This window comes from Takifugu rubripes, chromosome 12 (assembly GCF_901000725.2).
Source record: "Takifugu rubripes chromosome 12, fTakRub1.2, whole genome shotgun sequence".
In the NCBI taxonomy this organism is placed as follows: domain Eukaryota; kingdom Metazoa; phylum Chordata; class Actinopteri; order Tetraodontiformes; family Tetraodontidae; genus Takifugu; species Takifugu rubripes.
Window position 1 is genome coordinate 11,288,569 of NC_042296.1, and position 25,973 is coordinate 11,314,541.

The window sequence follows — 25,973 nt, forward strand, 5'->3', positions numbered from 1 at the left end:
GAAACCACATTATTGAAGTTCCACATAAGTGGGAACTTCTGCTTTCGTCTCCTAGCGAAACAGGAACTTTTCTCGCCCTCACGTGTGATGAATGATGTGATGGAACTTCTTCAGTGTTACCACCATTTCAGCCAGAAACATGTGACATCACACTGTTTAATAAGCAATAACACCACAAAAATGTAGTTTGTGTAAAGATTCTGGGCCAGGACCAGTTTTTCCTCAGTTTGAAGATCAATGTTGAGCTGCAGGTTTTCTTGTTCAGGCCGGTTGGCGGAAAAATCCAACCAGCCGCTCCTCTGTCCGTGGCTGCCCCCTTGTGTTCGCCTCCGGTACTGCAGCGGTTTGAGGCCAGGTCCGTGTTCTGATTAAGCAAATTTGCATTTCCACTTTTTTTCCCCCAAAATCACGAGTAAGAATCAGGAGTTTTTAAGAGGTTTTTATTAGAATATATATATATAATCCACAATCTAGTTAAAGAACAAAGAAATGCGTGTGTCTCAGATTAAAACAAGAATTCTTCCAAGCAGGAAGTGACGCGACACGAGGACACAGAAGGTTTTGAGTTCCTCATTATGGCCTCAGAAAAGTGTGTTGAGCCCTTTGGTACATGAACTATATTAAGCACAAGTGTAAAAAGCCTTAGAACGCTTCTTTAATTTGTTATTTGACTTGTAGTAATTCAACTGCGACGTTGACGCTGCGTAAAAAGTTTGATTTACAAAATTATTGGGACGATTTAGTAATAAACTACATGTGCGCAGTAAATATCTTTACAAGGTGTTGGCGAGCGGTCCGGTTCAGGATCAGAGGAGCGGGCAGATGAAGGAACATCTGCATCAGGAAGTGGGCGGGGCATAGGGAGCCGGTGGGCGGGGTAGGGAGCTGGTGGGCGGGGTTATTGACTTTCATGGGTGTCGAGGCTGGAAGTGGTGTTTGTTCTGCTGATCCGGACCGTTTTTTCTGTAAACACAGTAACCACGGATTTTATTGCGAAGGTTGGTGCACCAGTCCTGAGGCCGGGGGGGGGGGGCTGTAAGGTGGAGGCCGACGTCCACCAATCTGCCCCCCCCCCCCCACCGGCGATTCAGCATCAGACACATTACAAAGTGGGGGAGGTTTTTTTTCCTGCTTTATTAAAGTTGACGACACACATTTTTGGCATCTGAGCTGAAGGGGGGGGGGGGGGGGGCAGGAGGTCAACGCCAGAGACGGGAGTGTTCCGGGGGGGGGGGGGGTCACTCGCTTCCTATAAAAAGGGAACGACGGGCCAAACGTGAAGGCGTGAGTGTTGACGGCCCGGAGGTCACGGGAGGGTGGGACAGGTCTCAGTTCATCGGGGGGTCCTGGGGGGGCTCAGTGAGCAGCGCCTCGGTGGCAGGACTGAGGTTCTGCTCCTCCGGGTCGGTGGCAGACGGAGACGGACTCATCTTGGTCTGCAGGACAGAAACGCAGGAAGTCACACACCCGCGTCCCAGCTGACAGGAAGCACAGCAGGGGGCGGGAGACAGACGGACAGTTACCTTCAGAGTGCCCACTCTCTCCTCAAAGGACTTGAAGGTTGGTGCTTTCCTGTGGGGGGAGACACGGGAGATCAGGGAGACAGCGGAGATCAGGGAGGAGGAGATCAGGGAGACAGCGGAGATCAGGGAGGATCTCCTCCAAACGTTTGGGGACATGCAGGAGAACAGACCGACGAGCATTCACACCTTCGGAGGTCACGTCCCGACACTCCGCACACACAACGGGGGGATCTACTCATGTTCCAGGGACCAGGATGGATTCCACCCAAACGGGTCGGATTCATCCACCCAGACAAACGTCTTTTATCTACTGTCCAATCAGACGTGCGACCTCTCACCTGATGACGGGCAGACTGGCCGAGTGATGCAGGGAGCGAATGCTGTCCGGCAGCGTTAGAAGAGAGGAGACGTTAGTGGTTACCAGGAAGAGGAGGGGAAGAGGAAGAAGGGAGGAAGAGGAGGGGAAGAAGAGAGGAAGAGGAGGGGAAGAAGAGAAAGAGAGGGAGAGGAGAGGGAGAGGAAGAAGAGAGGAAGAGGAGGGGAAGAGGAAGAAGAGAAAGAGAGGAAGAGGAGAGGAGAGGAGAAAGAGGGAGAGGAAGAGGAGAGGAAGAGGAAGAAGAGAGGAGACGTTAGTGGTTACCAGGAAGAGGAGGGGAAGAGGAAGAAGGGAGGAAGAGGAGGGGAAGAAGAGAGGAAGAGGAGGGGAAGAAGAGAGGAGACATTAGTGGTTACCAGGAAGAAGAGGGGAAGAGGAAGAAGGGAGGAAGAGGAGAGGGAGAAGAGAAAGAGAGGAAGAGGAGAGGGAGAGAAAGAAGAGAGGAAGAGGAGAGAAAGAGAGGGAGAGGAGAGGAGAGGAGGAAGGGAGGAAGAGGAGAGGGAGAGGAGAGGGAGAAGAGAAAGAGAGGAAGAGGAGGGGAAGAAGAGAGGAAGAGTTAGAAGAGAGGAGACGTTAGTGGTTACCAGGAAGAAGAGAGGAAGAGGAAGAAGAGAGGAAGAGGAAGAAGGGAGGAAGAGGAGACGGAGAAGAGAAAGAGAGGGAGAGGAAGAGGAGAGGGAGAGGAAGAAGAGAGGAAGAGGAGGGGAAGAAGAGAGGAAGAGGAGAGGAAGAGAGGGAGAGGAGAGGAAGAGGAGAGGAGACGTTAGTGGTTACCAGGAAGAGGAGGGGAAGAGGAAGAAGGGAGGAAGAGGAGAGGGAGAGGAGAGGAAGAGAGGGAGAGGAGAGGAAGAGGAGGGGAAGAAGAGAGGAAGAGTTAGAAGAGAGGAAGAGGAGAGGAAGAGTTAGAAGAGAGGAAGAGGAGAGGAAGAGGAGAGGAAGGGTTAGAAGAGAGGAAGAGGAGAGGAAGAGTTAGAAGAGAGGAAGAAGAGAGGAAGAGTTAGAGGAGAGGAAGAGGAGAAAGAGAGGAAGAGGAGAGGAAGAGGAGAGGAAGAGGAGGGGAAGAGGAGAAAGGGGGGAAGAGGAGAGGAAGAAGAGAGGAAGAGGAGAGGAAGAAGAGAGGAAGAGGAGAGGAAGAAGAGAGGAAGAGGAGAGGAAGAGGAGGGAAGAGGAGAGGAAGAGGAGGGGAAGAGGAGAAAGAGGGGAAGAGGAGAGGAGAGAGAGGAAGAGGAGAGGAAGAAGAGGGGAAGAGGAGAGGAAGAAGAGAGGAAGAGGAGAGGAAGAGGAGAGGAAGAGGAGAGGAAGAGGAGGGGAAGAGGAGAAGAGGGGAAGAGGAGAGGAGAAGAGAGGAAGAAGAGAGGAAGAGGAGAGGAAGAGGAGAGGAAGAGGAGGGGAAGAGGAGAAAGGGGGGAAGAGGAGAGGAAGAAGAGAGGAAGAAGAGAGGAAGAGGAGAGGAAGAGAGTCTCATCATCCCTCCACATATTCCATGAGCCTGAACTCTTACTGCTGAATCCCATTAAGACTGATTGTGTCTTTACACAGTGTGTGTGTGTTAATCCCATGGCGAGTTGTTAACACACACACACACACACACACACACACACACACACACACACACACACACACCCTCTTTGACCCCAGTCTCCTTGCCACCCCCCCCCCCTAAACCCAGATCTGTGTTGAGGCTCATTGAGGGTCTCATAATCCAGTTTGCAGCTCAGTAATCCAGACAGAAGGATGACAGAAGAACACAGATTAGGGGGGGGGGGGGTGTAGGGGGGAGGGGGGGTGTAGGGGGGGGGGGGGTGTAGGGGTGTAGGGGGGTATTTTAAGCATCATACCAGGAAACACTAAACTGCTTTTTTTAACTTTTAAGAAGTCGGGCGATGAAACAAATTGGATTTATTCCCTCTGATAGCTGCAAGGACATCTTCAACATTAGCATTTAGCCTGAGAAAGCTCCAACTCGTGTGTGTGTAACACACTATAATCATGTGTGTGTAACACAATCATGTGTGTGTAACACACTATCATCATGTGTGTGTAACACACTATAATCATGTGTGTGTAACACAATTTAAAGATCTACACACTAACTGGATCAATGTTTTAGCTGCCGCCACCGTTAGCAACAAGAAAGATCATGAGTTTTCTACCCAGAAGACTGCAAATATTGATGTAAGACCGTGTGTGTGTGTGTGTGTGTGTGTGTGAGTGTGTGTGTGTGTGTGTGTGTGTGTGTGTTACAGGCGTGCCTGTTGACTTTCCTGCTGTGCAGCCAATGTTAAGATCAATATCAGTCCGTTGAAAACAAAAGCTGGCAGCAGGAGTCAAGTTAGCCTCCATGATTAGCACCTTCACTCTTCTCCTTATTCTCCAGATAAACTCGAGGTTTAAAGAGCTTCTGTTCTTCCTGCCCCCCCCCCCCCCCCCTCCTGCCCCCTCCTGCCCCCTCCTGCCCCCCCCTCCCCCGATGATGATGTGAGAGCTGACCTGACGTCCTCCAGCTTCCTGCTCAGCACCGAGCCCATGTTGGAGAACGCCGTCGTGGCCTTCAGGCTCGCCTGAGACAGCGTTTCAGATGTCCGTCTGTACCTGCCAGACAGGTGGAGCCCGAGGTTACAGAGGGGGCGTGGCTCAAAAGGAGGCCGGCGGCGGCGGCGGCGGGTGCTTACGCGGTGGAGGCGGTGACGTCCTGCCAGGTTCTGGTGAGGTTCTGTTTCAGCTCGTTCAGCGGTGTGATGCCCAGCTTCCTCTTGATGTCTGCCGCCTGTTTCTCTTTGGCTGCCAGGACCTGGGACAGAGTCTGGATCTCATCCTCCACCTGCACCCACACACACACGCGCACACACACACACACACACACGCGCACACACACACACACACACACGCGCACACACACACACGCTAACGTATGCGATCTTTAGCTTCTTCCTGGTTGTAAAAGCGTTTGACCTTTGACCTCTGCTCCTGACCTTGAGCAGCTCTTCCTGCAGCTCCTGCCGCTCCTCCTCCGTCATGGCGGGGGGGAAAGCGGACGGGCCGACCGTCGTCACGGCATCTTCACCCATCTCTGCGTCGGCGTGGGGTTGAGATCCTGTGGGGGGGGAGGTGCATTAATCCAGCTGTTTATTCAAACGAAGAGAGAGAACGGACACTCTTGGAGGTTGGGAGGTGCAACTAAAGGGAGAAACTGCAGTAATTCAGCGCCGTCCACCTGGGGGGGGGGGGGGGGGGGGGGCGGGGGCGTCTCCTCTGGCCGACATCACTCTGACCAGGAGTTCCCAACTGGAAGTCCAGCAGCAGGAAGAACGGTTCCTGCTCCACTTATCCCCGATCGGCCGTGGCCACGCGCAGTGATGTGAGATCTGGACGTCAGCTGAGGCCGCCGACACGCCCCGGGGGGGGGGGGGGGGGGGGCAATAACTGCATTCAAACAGTTATTGGCCCTTACTTTTATGTCCATGGGACAAAGTGTGAAGGAAGCTGCCGAGTCATCAACTCGTCGTACAAGGAGACGCGTTTAAGATTTTAAAGTGTGATTTATCAAAATCAACCAGCAGCCGAATCGGGAATCTCGGAATTCTTCCCATCCAATGAACCAAGCCCACGTTTTGCTGTTTCGGCCAACACACACTCACTCACACACACACTCACACTCACTCTCACACACTCTCACACACACACACACACACACTCACACACACTCACACACTCTCACACACTCTCACACACTCTCACACACTCTCACACACTCACACACACTCACACACACTCACACACACTCACACACTCCTCCACCCAGTCTCTCCCTTTCTTCCTTGTGATTACCTCTGGTCGCCACGGCGGGCGAGCTGGGCGGCGTGTCGCCGTACGCCGGGGACAGGTACAAATAGCTGGCGTTGACTCCCTGTTCAAAGTCGAAGGGAGAGTGGTATTCCTCCAGGGGCTCCATCCCGACAACCGGCGCCGACGCAGAGTGGCCGCCACCTCCCTACCGCCGCGACTCCCTAATGAAAAGCAGCCACGCGCTGATTGCCTGCATGTGACGGCGGCGCACGCCGGCGCCGCGCCTGCCCGGGTGCCTTGTGTCCGGAGGAGCACAACATCCACATGTGTGTGTGAATGTGGGGGGGGGGGGGGGGATCTGTGCTGCTTTCAGCCGCCAGGAGATTACGGCCGGGACGAAAGGACGGTCGTCGTTCCGAGGCCGCGTGAACCTCTGTTAATGAGTTACGTGTCACTCTGAGCAGCTGCGCGCCGCCGCCGCCGTTGCTCCGCGCCCTCCCCCGTAAATCCCAAAGGTCGATCCTCGGTCCGGTCGGTGCGGAGCGGCGCGGCGCCCTTGTCCCAGCGAACGCCGCCCCTCTCTCATCCAGCCTCGCGTCCCAGCAGGACGTTAAAGAGGTCCCGTTTGAGCCGGTCACGTGCGGCGTGCGTGCGGAGGACGGGAATCTGCAGCGTCCCAGATTAGAGAGGAGCGCTAATCCAGGTCGGGCGACCCAGCGCGGAGCGGCAGTAGTGCTTGGGCGCCGGAGCGGAGGACGCCGGGGGCCACGCCGCCTATTGTGGCTGCACTTGATGGAGGGTGTTCAGTCAGAACCCGACCCGTCCTCATTCTTGGCCTTTCCAGGAGCCGGGGGCATTAAGAAGGGTAAATATGGGATATCCGCACAAACGTGGCGTCGTGGGTCCAACGCACGTCGCCACTGAATGGAGGTGGGGGCCGCTGCCCGCGGGGAACCAGGGTCGGCCTGGATCTCAGGTGTTCTGATCATGTGCTCACAGATCGACTGAACTGGACCCAAATTAAAATGTCACCCCACCCCCAACATGAGGACCTTTGGCCGACAGTGCAAAAATATTAATAATCCACATTAGCCGCTCAGCCAGACTGCAGCATCAACAAAGAGCCATTTTCAAGGGGTAAATGAATTACAACATGAGATCAATTACCCTACTAATTGGCCCATACCCCATCACATGGCTAATCCAAAATCAGAGTCATGAGCTACCAATTGCTCTGTAGCTGGCGTGAGATTTTCCAGGAAGTTCCCCACTAAAGGCTGGGAAGCAGAGTGCGGGGAAAAGGGATCAACCTCCGGGAGAACGGCATTAGGAGGCTTTGAGGGGGCAAACGTAAAGCTAGCGTGGGTTAGCATGCCGCGCTGTGAGGCAGCAACGGAGCTCAGCCTGTTGCTCATCCTTGAAACAAGTTCAAGCTGGGGATAAACACATCGTAACCCGATCACGCCGGCCGTCGGGCCGCTTCCTGCGCCGGACGTCACCAGACAGAACTGCCCTCAAATCCAATAAGGGAAAAATGCTCCACTCATGATCAACGCAATTAGAGGGTTCGGCTGAAAAACAACACTGATTAGTCTCATTCTTCCCTTTCTGTCCTGAGGAGGGAAGCTGGGCCTTCCGCAGCAGGAACCCGGCAGAAAGCACCAAAACAGCCCCCGTTTCCTCAGCACGCTGCTAAAGGTCGTTCCAAGTTGGAGCCTCCTTTAACCCGTGGGAACCTGCCCGCTAGAACCTGCTGAACATCCTCTTCAACCGGTTACCTGGAATCTTTTGGATGCAATTGTATGAAGCACATGAAGCGTAAACATGCACCCGGTGAGTGTTAATAAAAGGGGGAACTTACCACTTCCCTTAATAAGGTGAAAAGGGTAGAATAATGGATCACAACGTGGTGCTTGTTTGTTGTTTTTTTGCTCAAGGTCACCTCAGAATCACAGAAGCAGAACAAACTGGGAACCTCTCAAAGGGGAAGCACCGTCTCTCAAAGAAACAGAACTAATCCAGATATTAGGACCTACTCCCTTATCAATTAGTCTGTCCTTTGGCTTGATGACGCCACGCGGAGCCTAACTGTCAGTATACGAAGTGGTTTACAAGTAAATAACGTCAATAGATAAAGCAGACGGGAGGAAATGACCATTCTAGAGGAGGGGAAACTATTTACTGAAGGAATGTAGGACAGGGCTGTGTCTTATTTACCTGGCCTTGCCTTGAGGTGGATAACTAAACATCCCGGCCTTTCCCCCAATAACTAGAACTCATAAGAAAGTAGGACAGGTGCAGAAGAGAAGACGGCTGCAGGGCAGAGGTGGAAATGCCTAAATATGAGAAGGAATGAAGCAGGAACGGCAGAAAGCATAAATAAACACAAAACCTGTGGATCAGGCGAAGATGGCTGCAGTAATAACAGATGGTGGCGTGTGCTTGTGGTCAGTTGTGATAGACAGAAGGCTGCTACTGGTAAAGGGAATATTTGGAAGCTACTACTGGTTATTCCCAAGGGAATGAAAAACTACACTGTGTGATTTAGAGCTATTGGGGAACCTGTCAGACTGGTGTGACACATTTGTTTTTCAGCTGTGGTTATATTAATGCACCTTCCTATGGAATCATCACCACCTTCTCATTAACAATTCCCATATTCGACACTGGGTTTTGGTAATTAAATATGGCTAAAGTCGCTCATATTGCCTCTTGGTTATTTCTAGTCACAAAAGGACATTTTTTTTTTTACTTCTGGGATGTTTTTGGTGCTTTATTGTGTACCTACCCCGTCTATCATGTACTCCTCCGGCTACTCGACGTGTTTAACCCTGAATAGTAGCATATGTTCGCACCGATCTGACAAAATGTCACTTTGCATCAACGCACAAAGTTAGCTAGTTTGCTAACTTTCTTGTCATCTAAAACCGGACGCCTAAAAAACCCCACCTTTTCGTTAAAGGCACAGCAGGTGGGACTCTTTAAACTCTTTTACCTTTGTCGGTGTCCTCCATGGTGCCGTGCAGCGCTGATTCTGGCAGTTTTTAGGTCCTCTGCGTGCAGCAGTTTGTTCCTTTGGCCACTGCAGATCTTCCTGCTCGCTCCCTTTCATGTTGCCAGGCAGCGCGACGTGGGGGGCGGGGCTGCGCGTGACGTCATCGCGCAGCAGTGTAAACAGAGGCGAGCACGTGGCTCCATTTTTTTTTTTCCACCAACAACAATCAACGGCGTCACAACTGAAAACACGAAATAACTATTAAATATACACGGTAAGTAAATATTGAATGAAAGTAACCGCAACAAAATACAAATATTGAAGTAAAAATGAATTTCCTACTAATTACGCAAAATGAGAGCAGGTTAAATTCAGTCGCTCTTGCCGCAAATGTCAGTTTCTAAAAGCCTCTTTTTGACAGGTGTCTTTTAATTGCAATTTAAAAACTGTCCAAGCGTTTAAACTAACAAATACAAACCATATTTCAATTCTTATACTCTATTAAATAATTTTAGTTGGAGTCAAAGTCAAAGAATTATCATCTAGCTGATGCTATAAAAGCGACAGAATGATAATACAAAGTCCTAACATAGCGCATTCATATTCACTGCAGGGTTGTTTAGGTGCCCCTGCCAAGTTCATTAGGAATGCTTCTGCGAACAGGGGCAAAAGATAGATGCGCTAATGCCGTATTGCCTTGGGAATAGCTGGCACTGGCAAACACGAGTCCGATCCTGCTGTAATTAAAACCAGGGGTAAATCCCGCTGTTGTTCACACACTGTGCGCAAAGCCCCAAATTAGACAGGGCTGAAACTAGACACTTGAAATATGCCAAGCATCGCGCACAGACAGATGGGTGCATGGATGGATGGAGGGATGGATGGATAGAGGGATGGATGGGCGGTCCTCGTCAAAGAGAGACCCCTGCTGGCCAAGAGGGGAACAGAAACAGAGTTGACACATGTTGATATGGAAGAATTTTTAAAAATATATATCTTTATATTTGTCAATAACAGCTTTGATAACGGTACATATTTTACGGTTTCCCCACACGTGTTGATAACGAAAGGCTCAGATTTTCCAAAAATAATAAAAATGATCAAATGTTGAATTGTCAATCCATAACTGTAGATTTAATTAAATCTAATTAAGATTTTTTTTAAAAACGCGCTTTAAAAATAGGAGTGGTAACACCAATGCAAATGTGTATTAGTGCATTTTTTTTCTTCTAATCTTTATATAAAAATGAAAAACCTACAGTGCGTCTATTGTGCGCGACGCATTTATCTAAAAAATCAATAAACAACAGCTACATTAGCATAACATCGCGTTAATTATCTGACCCAGGAATTGCACAGGGGGGGGGGGCAGAACTTGCAGGATTTACCCCCGCTGTTACGCGACAACGCAGCCGCCTTCGTGAGGCGCAAGCCCGGGGCGCGCACGGCACCGTGCACCGGCACAAACGATCCGTAAAGTCAAAAGATGAAAAAAGCGAAAGCGTGCGTGCGTGGAGGGGGGGCCGTGGGGGCAACCTTGCAACACAAAAGCACCCCCCCCCACCCCCCACCCCCCCGGCTGGTCAACAGCACCCCCATCTTCCTTTAAAAGTGCCCCCTCCCTCTCCAACCCCCCCTTTCTCCAGTCGAGGTGCATTGTGGGGAAGAAAGTCGTTGCCATTCGACCTCTGCGGGGCCTGCGCGGACGCAGCGAGAACCCTGAAATTCATTATGCCTTTAAAACCTTTATTTATTTCCGCATAACCTACATACTCTCACCGGGAGGGCCAGCGCGGAGAGCCGACGACGGGCCACCTCTTTCGGGACGCCGACGCCAACGCAGCCGGGGCTCGTTTTCTGCCGGAGGCGGATCGTCGCGAAAGTGAAGATTGTAACGTATATTAAGGAAAAATGTCCGGTGAGAGGAACCGCAGGACGCTGGCTTTCCGGGGAGGTGGATTAGCTGGGTTAACGGGTTCCAGCGCTGGCGGCGGGGGGAACTGTAACAGCTGTGAGGCCCTGGCCTGTCAAGACCGACAGTTTAATGGAAACAGGCCGGATCAAGAGGAGGACCGGGATCTTGGGGCGAACGGAACATCCCAGAAGAGAGTCGAGGGCGCTGGGTCTGTCAGCGATAGCACGGAACCCGAGGCGGAGGAAGAAGAGGACCCGGAAGGGGGCAGCGGGCCGGTCGGAGACGGCGAATATCGCCTGGTCTCGGGGGAAGCGGAGGACGGGTCTCGGGAGGGGGACGGTTCCACCACGGGGAACAAGCCCGGCGGCGTCGACGTCCGGGAGTCGGGAAGCGGCGCGGCGGAGACGGGATCCCGGAAATCTGGGGTGGAGATGAGACCGCAGATGTTGCTCCTCAAACACTCGCAATTCCACGCTTCGTGGTTGCAAGAATTCCCGTGGCTGAAATTCAGCCAGGAGACGGGACTCATGTCGTGTTCCTGGTGCCGCCACTTTGCCACTAAAAACAGCGACGAGCTTGTCAAAGGGAGCCGCAACTACAAGCGGGCCTTGCTGCTGAGACATCACCTGTCCGCCGAGCACGGGCGGAACGACCCCACCAAACAGGTAACGCTAACCCGAGCCCGATTTCGCTTTCTCTTGTGGCGTCGGGAACCTTCCGCTTTAGTCGGAACCACGGCGCGGCGGCAACTTTTGCCACTTTCTGGGTGCCGTGGGTGTATTTTAAACACAGAGAAGGCGAGAAGAGGCCAGTACCTAAGCCCCACAATCCCCTTTCCTTGCCGATTAGCTAGCATCGGGATGCTAACCCCAGCTAATAACTAGCTTAGCCCACTAGCCGCTCCTGGGTAGCTGTCTTGTCGGAGGTAAACGGCCAGTGGCTGGTGGAAAGCCCCTAAGGAGTCCCAGCCGTTCGGGCGTCTGGAGGGGAAAACACGCCGAATTACGCATTTAGAGTTTTATGAAACTCTCATCTAGTTGACGCCTGGATCCCAACTTCAGTAAAATTAATAAATAACCCGTCCCAACCTGCTCCTGTAGGACACCTGCTGGCTCACTTAACTTATGTCATCGCCCAGCAAAGCGTGCAAGTCGCCGAAAATGCGCTTTTTGGAGCACTTCCTTGTTTTTGCACACCCCTTCTGGGCACCAGCAGCTGCCTGGATGGCTAGCTTCGCTAGAGGTCACACAATGGCAAGGGCTCGACCCAGGCAGCCTTTGGGGAACCGCACCCCACCCAACGCTCCGCCTCCTGGCCTCCGGAGCAGTTCTGCCGGTTCGGAGTCCCGAGTGACCTCTGGTGCGTTTCTTCCCTCTCCACCTTCTCCTCCCTTTGGGGAGCTAAGTTAGAGGCATTGTGTTAGAATGCCCCCCCCCCAAAAAAAAATCCATAGATGGTATCACTTGCACACTGGACAAGAGAAGAGTAAATCATTCTGCTTGGCTCCTTTGGTTCCTCGCTCCCCGACGTAGCTGCGCGAATGAGTGAAATTCATGTCGGTAAATGAAATGACATGCTGTCACCAGACCATGTCGTACACATGTTTGCACATTAGCGCGCCTCAACGTGCGACATCCCATTAATATGTGACGGAAACCACGACTGGGGTGTAAATTAAGCCGCGCTTTAATCAACCCAACTGTAGGGAGTGATTTTTAAATTCCATCTAAAGCATCCAAACCAGTTTCGTATGTGTTCCAACTTAGCTGTGCACACACGAATTGAATAAAAATTACAGTTTAGTCAACATTCGGGGGGTGGGGGGGCATTGGAACACCCTTATAAAAATGTGTACTTTGCCTCACCCAACATTATGTCCTTACAATAGCTTCGGCTGTCAGGGGATTTAAGTGTGGGTGCAATTTGAGTCTAATTTATTAGCAGAGAGGATTGCACGCCTACATTTAGTTCCCTGCTTTCCACACGCAAACACTAATCACCGTGACTTAGTGATCCACTAACTTGTGTCCATCTCTAATTGTTAAGGAGCAGTAGGAGTGGATTAGGGGCACGGCTTTTCCCTAGCAACAAGGACCCCAGACGCCGCTATGGAGGTTGTTCCGTCGCGTTAGCCGGGCGTGGAAAGACGGCGCCTCGATGCCGCGCTGTGCGAAAAGAGAAAGACGTTGCGGTGATGTTTGGAACGCCGCTGTGTTCCAGGGGAACGGCGGACGTGACGAGGCGATGTCTCGTCCTCTCCGCCCTTTCCTGATGTTAGTCAGGCCTCTGCTGCATTCGTTATAGCAAACTCAATTAGCCGCGGCGCACCAGCGCAGCTGTGGTGAATGGCGAACTCCCCGGAGAAGGGGGTTGTTGTCCTCAATTCCCCAGATGCCGTCTTGTGCTCCGATTGTTCCCCGCACCCGCCGATAAAAGGCTGAGACCAGGCGACGTGGACCATGGGTTCTTATAATTTAATCAGCGAGGTCATATCTGGGACGTTTGGTTTGTGCCCTCGTCGAGTTTTCTGTCCTTCCTTCGCACGCTCGCGCTGGGTGTTGCCGTTTGATGTCGGGTTTTCGTCCAGCGTTCCCTTTAATGACACCCCCCCCCACCCCCACCCCCCCAGGCAGCTGCTGTACCTGCCCGGTTGTCCTGGTCTAAGTGGTGCACCAGATAAGTTAACAGGACGCTTAATTGATCACCGGAGGATGAATTTAGATACGGGGGCCCCCGACGAGTCCACATCAATGCTTTGTTTTAGTTCCAACAAATGCCACATTGTTGAATTGAGAAAGGGGCCCCACCCTTTGGTCTAGCGGTGTTTGCCAGATAGCTGGGATGTTTATTGGGGGCCACAGGTCACCGGATTGGGGTGGGGTGGAGCCAGAGGCAGAATTCCTGCTGAACCCATCAATGATTATCCTCCCCTCCTGCACCTCTTCTGTCAGAGCATTGTTGGGAGGCCGGGGCTGGAGACGCAGCGCGGCCCTCCCACACCTTGGGCCAAACACACACTGCAGTATTGTTCTTGCATCTGTGGACAGGCGGGGGGGGGGGGGCGCACAGTATATGGAGGGAACTGTTGACGGACCAACAGAATGCCTCCGGGTTGGGCAGGTCACGGGACCGTCTCCGAGGCGGTGGATCCTGAAGTGGGGGGGTTGTCCCTGTCACATTTAAATCAATACGGGCGCCTTTATATTTGCATGCGCTGGCAGCGAGTAAAGCAGGGAGGAGATTGTGTAACGGTGGATAAACGGTGGATAAGCGGTGAATAAAGGGTGGATAAGCGCCTCCCCAGTGAGTTCAACAGTCTGGACGCACGCCGCCGCCGCCACGTTCAGGGTTCCACCGTCTATTGGACGCGTGTGAGCGTAGCCAGAGAGCGATGGCTGCTCGCTGGAAAGGTGTTGGGGACTTTGTCCTTCTCATGTTCCGCCACGGCAGCCTGCTGACCTGCTCTCGCCCCCGCCCGCCCCCCCACAGCCCCACCCTCACATGCAAATATGTCACATCTGCCCCAGGAAGCTGTGGGCCCAAACATGTTTGCAGACCATATTCCTGCCCTTTTAAATTAGCCACCGTCAACATGTGGTGGATTCTTTTGTCATTACTTTCATGTTGTTTCGAACTTGCCGCCTGCTTTTCATTCTCCCACTGGCTCGAATAACATCGGCCACGCACTGATGGGGGGGGGGGGGGGGGGTTGTCTCATCTCCCTCTGGAGCATCTGCTGTGCAGAATTACTCTGCCGGTTCTCCACGCTCACACGTGGCACATCTGCAGACAGGATGACTGGGCCGAGGAGGCAGCAGCCCCAACAGCACCGGTCTCGGACTCCCCCTGTCCTGACGCTGCGGTTTCAGGCAGAACCTGTCCATTCCCATGACAACACACTCCACCACTGTGCTCCTCAAAGCCCCGTCCGAAGCTACGATGTGTGTCATGGAATAATAACGCCCCCCCCACCCCCTCTGCATCAGCCCACATGCGCCCGGGCTCCTTCCTCTGCCTGCGCCTGAGAGATGCAGCCTAATAAGAGGGTGAGTGCAGAGGCCTTTCACAAAGGCCCACAGTGAGTGGACAATCAGCCTCAGGGAGAACACAGGCCATTGTGAAGGCTAAAGTGGGGTGACCCAACTCCTTCTCCATCACGTTGCCTCGACTCCCACCGCGCCACATTTTTTTTCATCCAACTTCTGCGACGAGGCCGAAGGTCCTGTTCCATTTTCCTTTTGTGTGTGTGTGTTATCAAGCTTTGCATTTATGTAACAATCGCAGTTTAGCGCACTTATCGACGTTTCTGTCCTTCCACCCTCTCCTTATAGACTGTTTACCTCTCTCTCTCTCTCTGCCTCTCATCTGTCCCCCTCCAGCTGTGGCGGAGGACGATAAGCTCCCCTATACTATCCCGTGTGCCCAGGCTGGCCTGGACAAGAGCTGCACTGTAGAGGGAGTATGGATGGGGGTGGGGGGTGGGGACCTCAGAGAAATGGATTTAATCTGAATTACTCCAGCCGAAGCCCCAGCTGTGTGTACGTGTGCGCAGCCCGGCTTGTGTGTATGCGCGCTCGCATGCGTGCGCAGAAGAGGGCGAGCGGGGGCAAAAAAAAAAAAAAAGCAGGGCTCAAGCAATGTGAATTATTGTGGATTAGGACATCTGCTGTGCAGCTCTAAAATGAGCCGGAGATGTATGCTGCTGCATGTGCCTGCGTGTGTGCGGGAATAAACTGTATAAAAATATTTATAAAGGTGCAGTTTTCAGTGCATTTCCACGTGCATGCGTGCACACAGGCCGTGAGTGGGGGTTAGCATGCTTGTGTATATCCTCCCTCCTCTACTTTGTACCAGGCTGGCGCTTTGCCCTGTTTAAACGAGAGCGGGGGGGGGCTGTTGGAGGCTCGTTCTCCGCTTCTGTTGGCGCCTCAATCATCCTTCAGCCCTGTTTTTTTTATTTTTTTGTGCCGCGAGACGGAGAGAGAATATACGTTTCTGGATTTGCTGCACCCCTCGTTGCTCCGGTCCAACCCGGTTTTCTTCCACTGTTCAAAGCAATTATGTCAGAATATTGTTTTTCAATGCATGCAGTGAATAAGCAGGGCTGGTGTGGTTAGAGAGTGGCGGATGAAAGCGGGTCCTATTCACTCATTTAGCTGAAGATGGGGGCTTTCCTCTGACATGCTAGGGTTCCTGTCTCAGCTGCAGTCATTGCTCAGCACTGATCCGATCTAATATTTCCATTTGAAGCACAAACACTTGCAGTAAGCTGGGAATGTCCCCAAGGGTGTTTGCATTATTTATGCTAGTGTGCCAATTTGTAGCAAAGACTATAGCAACAAGTTAGAGCCACTTATGTAGTTGTACAGGGAAGAAAATGGCAGAATTTGCTTTCTTTCTCTGCCCGGATGCTCGTAGATATGACAAGCATTCAGCTTATCTGCCGTAACATCTCATTTTTCGTCTCGGGAGGTTTTAAGTTGGATTGGAAAAGACTGATTTTTCTGCCCGTGCAGCGACCCAGCCTGCGGAACGCCTTTCGTTACCTCTTATCACCTCCTCCGCACCAGAAGCCTGTTGAACCTGTTCCCCCTGAAGGCAGGCCTGTCGGCTCTGTCACCCTGGGAGCCCTGAGGGTGTGTACGTGGGCATTTCAACACCGCCTGGAGATGGAGCGAGGACAAGCCGCTGAACGTTTCATTGTTAACGCCTTTCTTTGGGTAATTGTTCCCTGTTTTTCTGTCTTAAGGAGATGGTGAGGCCCTCGGACAACGCCAGCCCTTCCACTAACTGCTCAGGAGAAGACTACCGCAACAAGCCCAACGAGAACTCCTACTGCTACCAGCTCCTGCAGGAGCTGGACAAGCAGCGCAAGAGTGGCATCCTCTGCGACGTCAACCTCGTGGTGTCGGGCCAGGTGTTTCGCGCACACAAGAACATCCTGGTCGCAGGCAGCCGCTACTTCAAGACCCTCTACTGTCTGACCAAGACCGAGGCCCAGGACCAGGCCACCGTCACGCACCTGGACATCGCCGCCGTGCAGGGCTTCTCGGTCATCCTCGACTTCCTCTACTCTGGGAACCTGCTGCTCACAAGCCAAAACGCCATCGAGGTGATGTCTGTCGCCAGTTACCTCCAGATGACAGAAGTCGTCCACTCGTGTCGGGCGTTCATCAAAGATGCCCTGAACATCAGCATCAAGCAGGAGGCTCCCGATTCTGTGGTGGTGGACTACAACAAGCGGCAGATGGTCGCCAAAGAAGGTCACAGAGGACCAGACAACAAGCCAAGCAACTTCTGGGCCACGAGCATCCTGTCGAAGCTGTCAATCAAGGCCAGCACCAACCAAGGAAAAGAAGCAGCGGATGAGGAGGACGAGGGCTGCAGGGTGAAGGAGGAGGCCAGCGATATAGAGGTGACGGTGGTCGGGGGCGAGGGCTGTGCCTTGGTGACCCCCGGATCCTCTGGCAGCTGGACCCACCAAAACGACAACTCGTCCGACTCGGCGGAGACCAACGAGACTCGAGCGAGGGGCCAAGTGCAGTTTTACGTCTGGAACGAGGCCTCCACGGGCAGCGCCGCGGCGGCGCCGGCGCCGACAATTAAGCGAGAAGCGCCGGACCCTGTCGCCGGAAGCGGGCGGAGGAAAAAACAAGCCACCACGCGGCGATTTGTGTACAACTTTCCACCAGAGCCTGAAGAGGGATTCGACGAGGGGATGTTCATCCAGCCCTCGGCCTCCTACCCCAGAGAGGACTTTTCCTCCCTCTCTGAAAACGCTGGTATGGCACACACACACACACACACTCCGACCCCCACACACACACACACTCCGACCCCCCACACACACACACTCCGACCCCCACACACACACACTCCGACCCCCACACACACACATGAGCAACACATTAATGCCAATACCACCTGAGCCATTTTTAGTTCCCTCCTGCTGCATCGTTGCCTCATTCACACCAGCCGTGCGCTACCACTGGTAATAATAGCTCTATAAACCACTGACTTTGTGCTTATGATGCCGCCTTAACGTGCACGCAGGTCACGGGAGCTTGTGAAAGTAACGCCCACCCGGGGAGTTTTTTCTTTTCCGGCTCACCTCGATACCCGTTACCCACGGGCCAGTTCAGTGTGTGTCTGTGTGTCGCGGCGGACGAAACGTTTGCTCTGGACTCCCGATCAGGTGCTCTCCATCCCGCGCACGGCGCAGCGCCCCCCCCCCCCCCCCCCCCCCCCAACCTCGGCGGCGGACGCCTGCCTTGAAGTGCGGTGCTTGATGCAACCACGATATCACACAAGTGGAGTGTTCTGCACGAGTGTGTGCAGACAGGGACACACAGTTTTCTCTATCCTGTGTGTGAGATGGAAGCCATCAGTAATAGAGGGAAGGAAGTAAACAAGGCACCCCCCCCCCCCCCACCCCCCCAGGCCACCCTAAATGCACTTGAATGCTTTTAGCAACACCGACTCCTCGTCAGGCTCTTTTTAATGTGTGTGTAAAGGCGTCCCAGGGTGGCACCAGAGCCTGGAGAGGCTCGTTTTTAGACCCAGTATGTTTGTGCCGTTTAGCTCCGCCTCAGCGGGCCTATTTTGAAATGACGCTCTTGTTACCGCCTGGTAGAATTCAGCTTTTCTTTCGTTTTAAACCCTGGGATCAAAGTTTAAATTCAAATGAGTGTTTCAAATGGATGCAGGGGTTTAACGTGTGAATATTTAAGGTTTTCACCACTCGTTCACGTTATTTAACATTTATCTCTGAGTTTTACACCTCTGCCAGAGGTCTCTGGTTCCTGAGGATCTTTGAATTGTGCCACATTTTCCACATCCTGTTTGAGCTCAGCCCCCGTTTGTCTGACCCCCAGATAAGCGAGATTTTCTTTTAAATAGGGACCCGTTTGTGCGGCGCGTTCCCCTCGTGCCCTCGTCTTTAGTTCCACTTTCCATTCCTGAAATACCAGTTTGTCCAAAACTGTTTCCAGTGGCTTCTTTGAAGAGGAACCCTCCGAAAGCGCTAGTTTCGGGGCGCCGTTCCTCTACCGCGGAGGAGATGGGGGCAGGAACATCTGGCAGTTTGGCAGCAGTTTCTGTTCTCTAGCATTTGGATGAGCTGCTCCATCCATCACGTCAGCAAACAGGACCTGCAGGTCGCTGTTTCATGCTAATTCCATCGTCATCCACCTGTGTCTCCTACTCACATTTGGTTAACTGCAGAACCTTCTTCTGTTAAGGCTACAGGAGGTAAATGAATATATTGTTTTCTTTTACAACATTAATAATTAATCGTCCAAGCAGGCAGCAGGTTAATGAATAATTCCCGGTAGCTATTGACAACCAGTGTAAGAGAATTTGTCCTGGAGCCATTTAATGCTGTGGGAAAGTGCTGAAATTTGCCTTGATTTGAGTATTTCAGCATTTGCCGCCATGGCTGCCTATAGAACCATACTGACACACACACATTTGCATACACACGCGTCCTCATCGCAGCACACACACACACCGATCTGCTCAGGCTGTGTGAGGGGCGGTGCAGCCAGGGGCTGTCCCTGTCCTGCATAATCCACTCTAATGCACTGGGGCTGTCCCGACTTCCAAATATTGACCCAGGGAGAATGTACTTATGTGCACACACACACACACACACACACACACTCTCGCAGGGGCGTGTCTCTAATGGGCTTTGAGCACTGATGCTGGAAGAACCGGACATGCATCCAGGCAGGTGCTCCCACACAAGAGTGTAAGCCGAGCCGGTGCGAGCGCTCGACTCCCCGACTCTAATTAACCTCCTGGTTGGACTCCTGGTTACACCGGTTTGTTGTTGTGGCCTGGGGACCAACCCTTTTCTTTTTATTTTTTTTACTGATAACAAGGGGATGTGTGTGTGTGTGTGTGTGTTTGTGTGTGTGTTGCCAACGCGAACTATTGTTTTGCGGATGTGGCTTCGTGGGTGAGCGTTGTGTGGTGTAAGCTGTGTACACAGCACCGCGAGGTGTGTGTGCACACCCCCCCAGGCTCTCAACCTCCTCTCATTTCTCTTTCTCCCTCTCGCTCCCCTTGCCCTCACCCCTCTCCCTCCCCCATCCCTCTTTCCCAGAACTGGCCAATCAGATCCAGTATAGCATCATCCAGGACATACAGCAAGGAGAGTCCTGGGAGAATGGTAAGAGCCACACGCTCCAGACTTCAGCTAAACTGGAACCAGATCACCGTTAAACCTCGTGGACCTGCAGTTAGTCGTGGAGAGGCCGGGATCGTAGCCGTTAGGGTTACAGTTGACCCTTTTCTACCGTAAGCTACCACATAAACGGGGCGTTTACCCTCAACAAAGGACGCCGCCGCCACGTGTAAAATGTGGCGTTAGTCGTTGTTAATCGCCATCCCACCTCTTATTTTACCGTCGTCCCGACGTAAAGGCTCATCTGTCGTAAAACACCCTTCTGCGCTCTGTAAAACACACACACACACACACACGCGCGCCGACAATACACAGGTGACCTGCTTCTCATCAACCCTCCCCCCCTGTCCTTCCTCCCCCAGCAACCTGCCTTGACGACGCCTGTGTTGTGTTGCTCCCTGGTTCAAACAAAAGGCCCAAGCAGCCGCCCCAGCTCTCTGGGCTCAGAGTCTCACAATCAATATATTGATATTCATTTGTGGGACCATCTGTCCTCCGGAGCTGGTTAACTGGGGGGGGGGGTTATTGAAGACCCTACAGGCACAAGGACACCCGAGCACGTCACCACCAGCTCTTTTCACTCTTATCTGTCTAACACATGTAGCTGACCCCCCCCCCCCCAGACCAGTAGGTTTTGGCCCTTCTTCCATTGTTGCTTGACTGGGTGTCAAGGGTGGGACGTATTTGGTCCCCTAAGTTCTGATATTGATAGAGAGGAAAGGTCCAGACGGTGAAGTCGGGGTCAGTTTAGGGGGAATAAATCCTGTTGGGGGGGGGTTTTGGGGGCAGACATTTGCTTGGGTTGTGTATTTGGATGTTCCGCCTGGAGGCTCTGCACTTACTCACCTCTTTAACGCAGAATTAACCGCGGCTGTTTGTCCTCGGAGCTCCGGCCGACCTTCACCGAAGGCTGACCCCCCCCCCCCTCTCTCTCTCTGTGTCTCCATCAGGCGAGTCCTCGCACCTAGCCATCAATAAGCTCAAGTGCCCCCATTGTAACTACATTGCCAAGCACCGGCGCACCCTGAAGAGGCACCTGATCATCCACTCGGGCGTGCGCTCCTTCAGCTGCGACATCTGTGGCAAGCTGTTCACCCGCCGCGAGCACGTCAAGAGACATTCCCTGGTGAGTGCGCCCTCTTCCCTCCCCAGGTTCAGGGCATCGCCGCCGTCGGATACAAGGCAGAAATGTTTCGGTGTCTATCCCTTTCCCAGAATGGGGAGTTTTGATGGAGGCTCTCACCGAGTGGTACAAAAAGGGGGGCGGGTTAGTTTAGATGCTTGGCCGGTGAAACATGTGACGCAACATTCGGTCATGTGGGATCCCGGGACGCGGCTTGTTTAATCCCAAAACCTTGCTCTCCCTCTAAAAGGTGCACAAGAAGGACAAGAAGTACAAGTGCATGGTGTGCAAGAAGATCTTCATGCTCGCCGCCAGCGTGGGCATCCGCCACGGCTCGCGGCGCTACGGCGTGTGCGCCGACTGCGCCGACTCGCACCAGGCCACCCAGGAGGGCCTGGAGGGCCTGGAGTTCCCCCGCGACGAAGACTTCGAGGGCGAGGACGGGGAGGACCTGGAGGGGGAGGACGCCAACGACAACGACCAATCAAACTGGGCACAGGGCAAAAACGGCGCCGCCCGGGAAGAAGACTGAGAATTTTCACAAGCTTGAGAAACAAATTTAAACAAAAAAAAAAAAAGAAAAAAAAGTTGATGTTTAATATATATGTATTCTGAAACTAGCTGGTAAACAATCAACTCCAAAGTGCTATCAAACCTTAAGGTTACTTAATTGTGTTTATAACAAAGAGATGAGTTTTAAAAAAAGAGGAGAAAAAAAAAGCTTTGATAGTGTGGGAACTCCATGATGTACAGATTTTATTATTATTATTATCTTTATCATTATTATTATTAACACGTGTCCAACGATGGGCCAAACTCCCACAAGAGAAAGATTAAGAATGACAAATGATAAGATAAATCAGGTTTTTTGATGTATTTTATTTCCTACTGGGGGGGTGGGGGGCACAGCGGTGTAGGGGGGGGTTAGGCCAATCATCTAAAAGTGAAATGTTAATTATTTAATTTATAAAGAGAGCTTATTATGGTCTTATCAAATGCTATAATTGTCGTTTCTGTTTTTGTCTGCAGGCAGAAATGCGGCGTTTTTCTGCACAATCTAAGATCCTGCTCGGTGCTTGTAGACGTGCGCGGGAAAAAGAGCGCGTTCGTCCACAGGAAGATTTGTTTTGTCTCCGTCTCGCTCCGTAGATCCTGTTTAGGTGCGCTCAATATTCTTTTCTTCTCTTTTTTTTTTTTTTCTTATCCCTGCGCAAATCTTGGAACCAAAATAATCTGTTTTGTGACTTTAATGTATCACAGCCATATTTATGATTAATTTAAGAGGGCTGCAATATTGTGCCAAACAGACAGCACACCAAGATTTAGCAGGAGACAAAAACTACTGAATATGCTTTAAAAAGAAAAAAAAAAAGTTTAATTTTTTTTTTTTTATGAGAAAAAAAAAATAGCAAAAGTACAAGGGGAAATATTATTGTTAGCTTTATACAAATCACAGCGTCACAGTAACACTTTACTATTAATATTATTATTATTAAACAAAAGCATTTTGACTTTCACTTAAAGCTTGAATTTTGCCAAATGACGGAAACGTTTAATGCTGTAATGCTTGTCGCAGAATACTGGACCTACAGGCTCTATATGATGTTTATAATCATAGAAGCTTCAACTGACTCAGTTATAGACATGTAATCAACTGTAGAACACTGTTGTGCTATGGCGACTATCAGGTATGCTTTTGCCATCTTTTTTAAAGCTTTTATTTAATTTGATACACTCACACATACCATTTTTGTAGAACTACCGGCAGTACATGTTTGACCCGAGGACCTACGTGGACACCATGACCTAGTTTGTTTATATTTGGTACTAATTCTATGGTAAATACAGTTTATATATATCTATATATATATATTGAATCACTTGAATCTGGGTTGTGAGGGGAGGTTGTGTGTAGAAAGTCATGATGCCGTCAGTCTGAAACTCCATTTTTTTTTGGTTTAAAAGTCTAGAAAATGTCAGTTTAATTTGTGACAAGTTGGTTTTGTTTTTTTTTGGTTTGTTTTATTCTTTTTTTTTTTTAGGTCTGCCAGGTAGAAAAACACTTTGTTCCACAAAAGGTGAAGCTCTATGGCGCCTCATAGACATGCACTTACTATTGCGTTCATGAAAATACGTTTTGCTTTTGTGTCTCTTCGCTTCTGTTGAAAGCGCGCGGTTAAAACTCGTCTCTCTTCCAAATGAGCATCTTTTTTTTTTTATTAGACTTGTTTTGTTATTTAATATTATATATATATTGACTCCAAAATGCAATCAAGACTGTTAATTTCTACTTGTCCAACCAAAATTGTTGTTTTTAATTGTTGAAGTTTAATGTATGAGAAAAGCCAGGTGAGAACTTGCTTTAGTGTAGAAGTTTGTCTGTAATAGTTGAGCTTTTCTTTTCTTTGTTTTTGAAACGTGTCGATGCTACAGAATCATTCACTTTACCCGGGATCCACCTTTGAATTTCTCCCCTCCTTCCTTTCCTTAAGCACATATTTCCTCACCAAACACGGATTGTTTGCGGGTCGAGACCTCGGAACAGCAGTACCTGTTCATATGCAGTGGAACGTGCCGTATGTGCTGACGTGCTCGTCGTACAGGTGTGCTCGTCGTACAGGTGTGCAGCTTCCCCGTCTCCCTGGGAGGAGGCGCCTGCACGCGTAGAGCGGTCGGCCTCTTTGTGTCACTTTTACCTTTAAATCACTGTGCAAGGGGTTATATAATGGTTATATATATATATATATATATATGTTGAGATCTATATAAGAAATATATATATATACGGAGAATCTATTATTTAATGAGAGGATTAGCAGTCAGCTCCCGACGCGGCGGTTTGTTTCCGTGACCTTTAACCTTCTGTCTGTTCTGTGCTCGTTCATCACGCCATCCTGTTCGTTCTTTTGATACTATTTACCATCCTACTGATTTTACTGTAATGAATGAAACTCAAATTTTATGCTGTATTTGTTATATGGACAACAAAGAAAGGAGAAAAAAAAACAAAAAAACACTACAGATGTAAAGCAGAGATTTTTTTTTTCCTGGTTTTTCTTTTCCCTCCCCAGCTGTATTTTTTTACGCCGTTGCAAAAAGGTTGTATTTTTCAACGTCTCTCGGACTTTTAACAGCGATGCAAAACTCGGGGCCGCGACCTCGGTGCCCTCTGAACACAAAACAGTCAGGTTAATCTTTTTACGTTTTTATCGGAAGGTTTTCAACGATGGAACTACATTCTCCTTTTGCTTTCTGAATTGTACTACTGTTCCTCTATACTACATTTTACGAATAAAACTTTGATATTGCTCTGATGCTTTGGTCCCTTTCTGGTCTCTCTCCACACCTGATGTCGGACGTGATTGTGTGAGACTGCTGGTGGTCTATTCCCCCCCCCCCACACACACACACACACACACACACACACACACACATGTGACAACGGCTCGTGAAGGTTCTCCAGAATGGCTGTTTTTCTTGGACGGGTCAACTTTGGAAAGGCAGTAATGTTCCCATCAGGAGGAACCTCTGGGGAAACCTGATCTACAGCTTTCAGGACCTCAGGCTGGGCCAAAGGTTCACCCCCCACCCCCCCACCCCTAAACAAGACTGGACAGGAATGGCTTTGGAACAATGGTGTGAAGGTCCTAGAGCGGTCCAGCTGGACCCCAGGATTTAAAGGCAGGCAAACAACTGTGCAGAGGTCTGAATGTGGGTCTCCTCCAGCAGAAAGGCCAGATAATCCACCTGTGAAAAGCCTGTGACGTCACCGGCAAGAAGCCGACCCCCCCCCCAACACACACACTCTTCAGAACCAGCACTCTGCCACCTGCTGGTCAGATCTGGGATGACGCGTTCCCTGGTCTGCCAGCAGGGGGCAGCAGTTCCCTGCCAGTGGAGACTCGTTCCATCAGTGAACAACTTCATCAGGTCAGAACATTTGAAATTGTGATGTAATTTATCAGCTCCAAATGGTTTGTTTAGGTAAAAGCAGGCGGAGACGATTCATTTTAAACTATGAAATACCTTAAAATATCTTAATGCTTTAAATGTCATCAATCAATATTTTCAAATGATTCGATCCAGGCAATGCTGCTGGAAAACGGGCCGTGTTCGCTCGAACTGGATTCCGTTGTCGGATAATGTGTCTCACTGAAAAACCATTGAAGAACCATGTCACAGTACCCAACTACAGGAGGAAGGAATTAATTACTAATGTGTTGGTTTTTATTTTATTTAAAAAAAGGTACTGGTTACCATCAAGGAGTATGTGTAACCCATCACCTTGCTCCATTCCCACTTAAAGCTTTTATTTTTCTACAATATGTTAAAACCATCAAACCTTATTAATGTAGGTTGCTTTGTTATTCCCACCACAATAAAGGTAAAAACTAGTATTTTAAAGACTTTGCTTTTGCTAAATGATGAAAGGCCAAAAGTGCACGTCAAAGCTTTATAGTGGATTAATGTATTGTAATGTACAAACCCAGTGAGGTAGACAAACTACATAATAACAATCAATCGAACAGGTTTCCCTAAAAATGCCCCCTTTCTTATTTCAGTAAATACTAAATCAACTGCCTCTATTTCCTGACCCGAGACGAAGCGTTTGTTCCTAAAGGTCTCAGGGACGGATTACGGAATGTACCGTACTGTAGGAGGAACAAGCAGGTGAGTCCAAGCACCTTAACAGGGAAACACACCCCAATAGGGTCAGCTGCAGGGTGGTGGTGGCTCCAGAGGAACCTGCTGCTGACCCGGGAGGCTCTGGAGGAGGTGCATCACATCGTTGCTCTAGATGGTTTCTCTCTAACGTAGAGGTAACGTATGACAGTTCATTTTTCCATCATCATCATTATATAACTGCAGTTTAGCTCTTGGCTGCTGTCGCCCCCCCCCTCCCTCCCCTTGAGCCTGGACCTGCTCAAGGTTTCTTCCTGTTAAAAGGGAGTTTTTCTTCACCACTGTTGGTGGTTTAGGGCTCAGGCCCAGGTTTGTAGAGATATTATACCAGACGCTATCTAAACAAAGATGGACTGAATTAACTCAGTTAATGATATCTGGTAAA

At 50.7% G+C, this 25,973-nt stretch overlaps 2 protein-coding genes across 7 annotated transcripts; one reads left to right on the forward strand and one right to left on the reverse strand.

Moving 5' to 3' along the window:
- Positions 1 to 426: 426 nt before the first annotated feature.
- tpd52 (tumor protein D52) lies at positions 427 to 8,836 on the reverse strand. Of its 3 annotated transcripts, none has more exons than XM_029845270.1 (7): positions 8,681 to 8,836; positions 4,872 to 4,993; positions 4,572 to 4,720; positions 4,390 to 4,491; positions 1,862 to 1,903; positions 1,524 to 1,572; positions 427 to 1,436 (listed from the first exon to the last, which is right to left on the reverse strand). In XM_029845270.1, exons 1-7 carry the CDS (start codon positions 8,697 to 8,699, stop codon positions 1,329 to 1,331), a joined length of 591 nt encoding a protein of 196 aa, XP_029701130.1. In that variant the 5' UTR covers positions 8,700 to 8,836; the 3' UTR covers positions 427 to 1,328. The 3 variants fall into 3 exon arrangements, with proteins under 3 accessions (XP_029701130.1, XP_029701128.1, XP_029701129.1); XM_029845268.1 differs by lacking the exon at positions 8,681 to 8,836 and adding an exon at positions 5,728 to 8,659; XM_029845269.1 differs by lacking the exons at positions 1,862 to 1,903; positions 8,681 to 8,836 and adding an exon at positions 5,728 to 8,652.
- A 1,474-nt stretch (positions 8,837 to 10,310) lies between these two features.
- zbtb10 (zinc finger and BTB domain containing 10) lies at positions 10,311 to 24,219 on the forward strand. 4 transcript variants are annotated; one of them, XM_029845231.1, is made up of 6 exons: positions 15,101 to 15,133; positions 16,112 to 16,231; positions 16,345 to 17,377; positions 19,702 to 19,767; positions 20,733 to 20,908; positions 21,156 to 24,219. In XM_029845231.1, the coding sequence occupies exons 3-6, from the start codon at positions 16,348 to 16,350 to the stop codon at positions 21,435 to 21,437; spliced, it is 1,554 nt and encodes a 517-aa protein (XP_029701091.1). In that variant the 5' UTR covers positions 15,101 to 15,133; positions 16,112 to 16,231; positions 16,345 to 16,347; the 3' UTR covers positions 21,438 to 24,219. The 4 variants fall into 4 exon arrangements, with proteins under 4 accessions (XP_029701089.1, XP_029701088.1, XP_029701090.1 ...); XM_029845228.1 differs by lacking the exons at positions 15,101 to 15,133; positions 16,112 to 16,231 and adding an exon at positions 10,312 to 11,260; XM_029845230.1 differs by having other exon boundaries at positions 15,083 to 16,231.
- Positions 24,220 to 25,973: the final 1,754 nt, after the last annotated feature.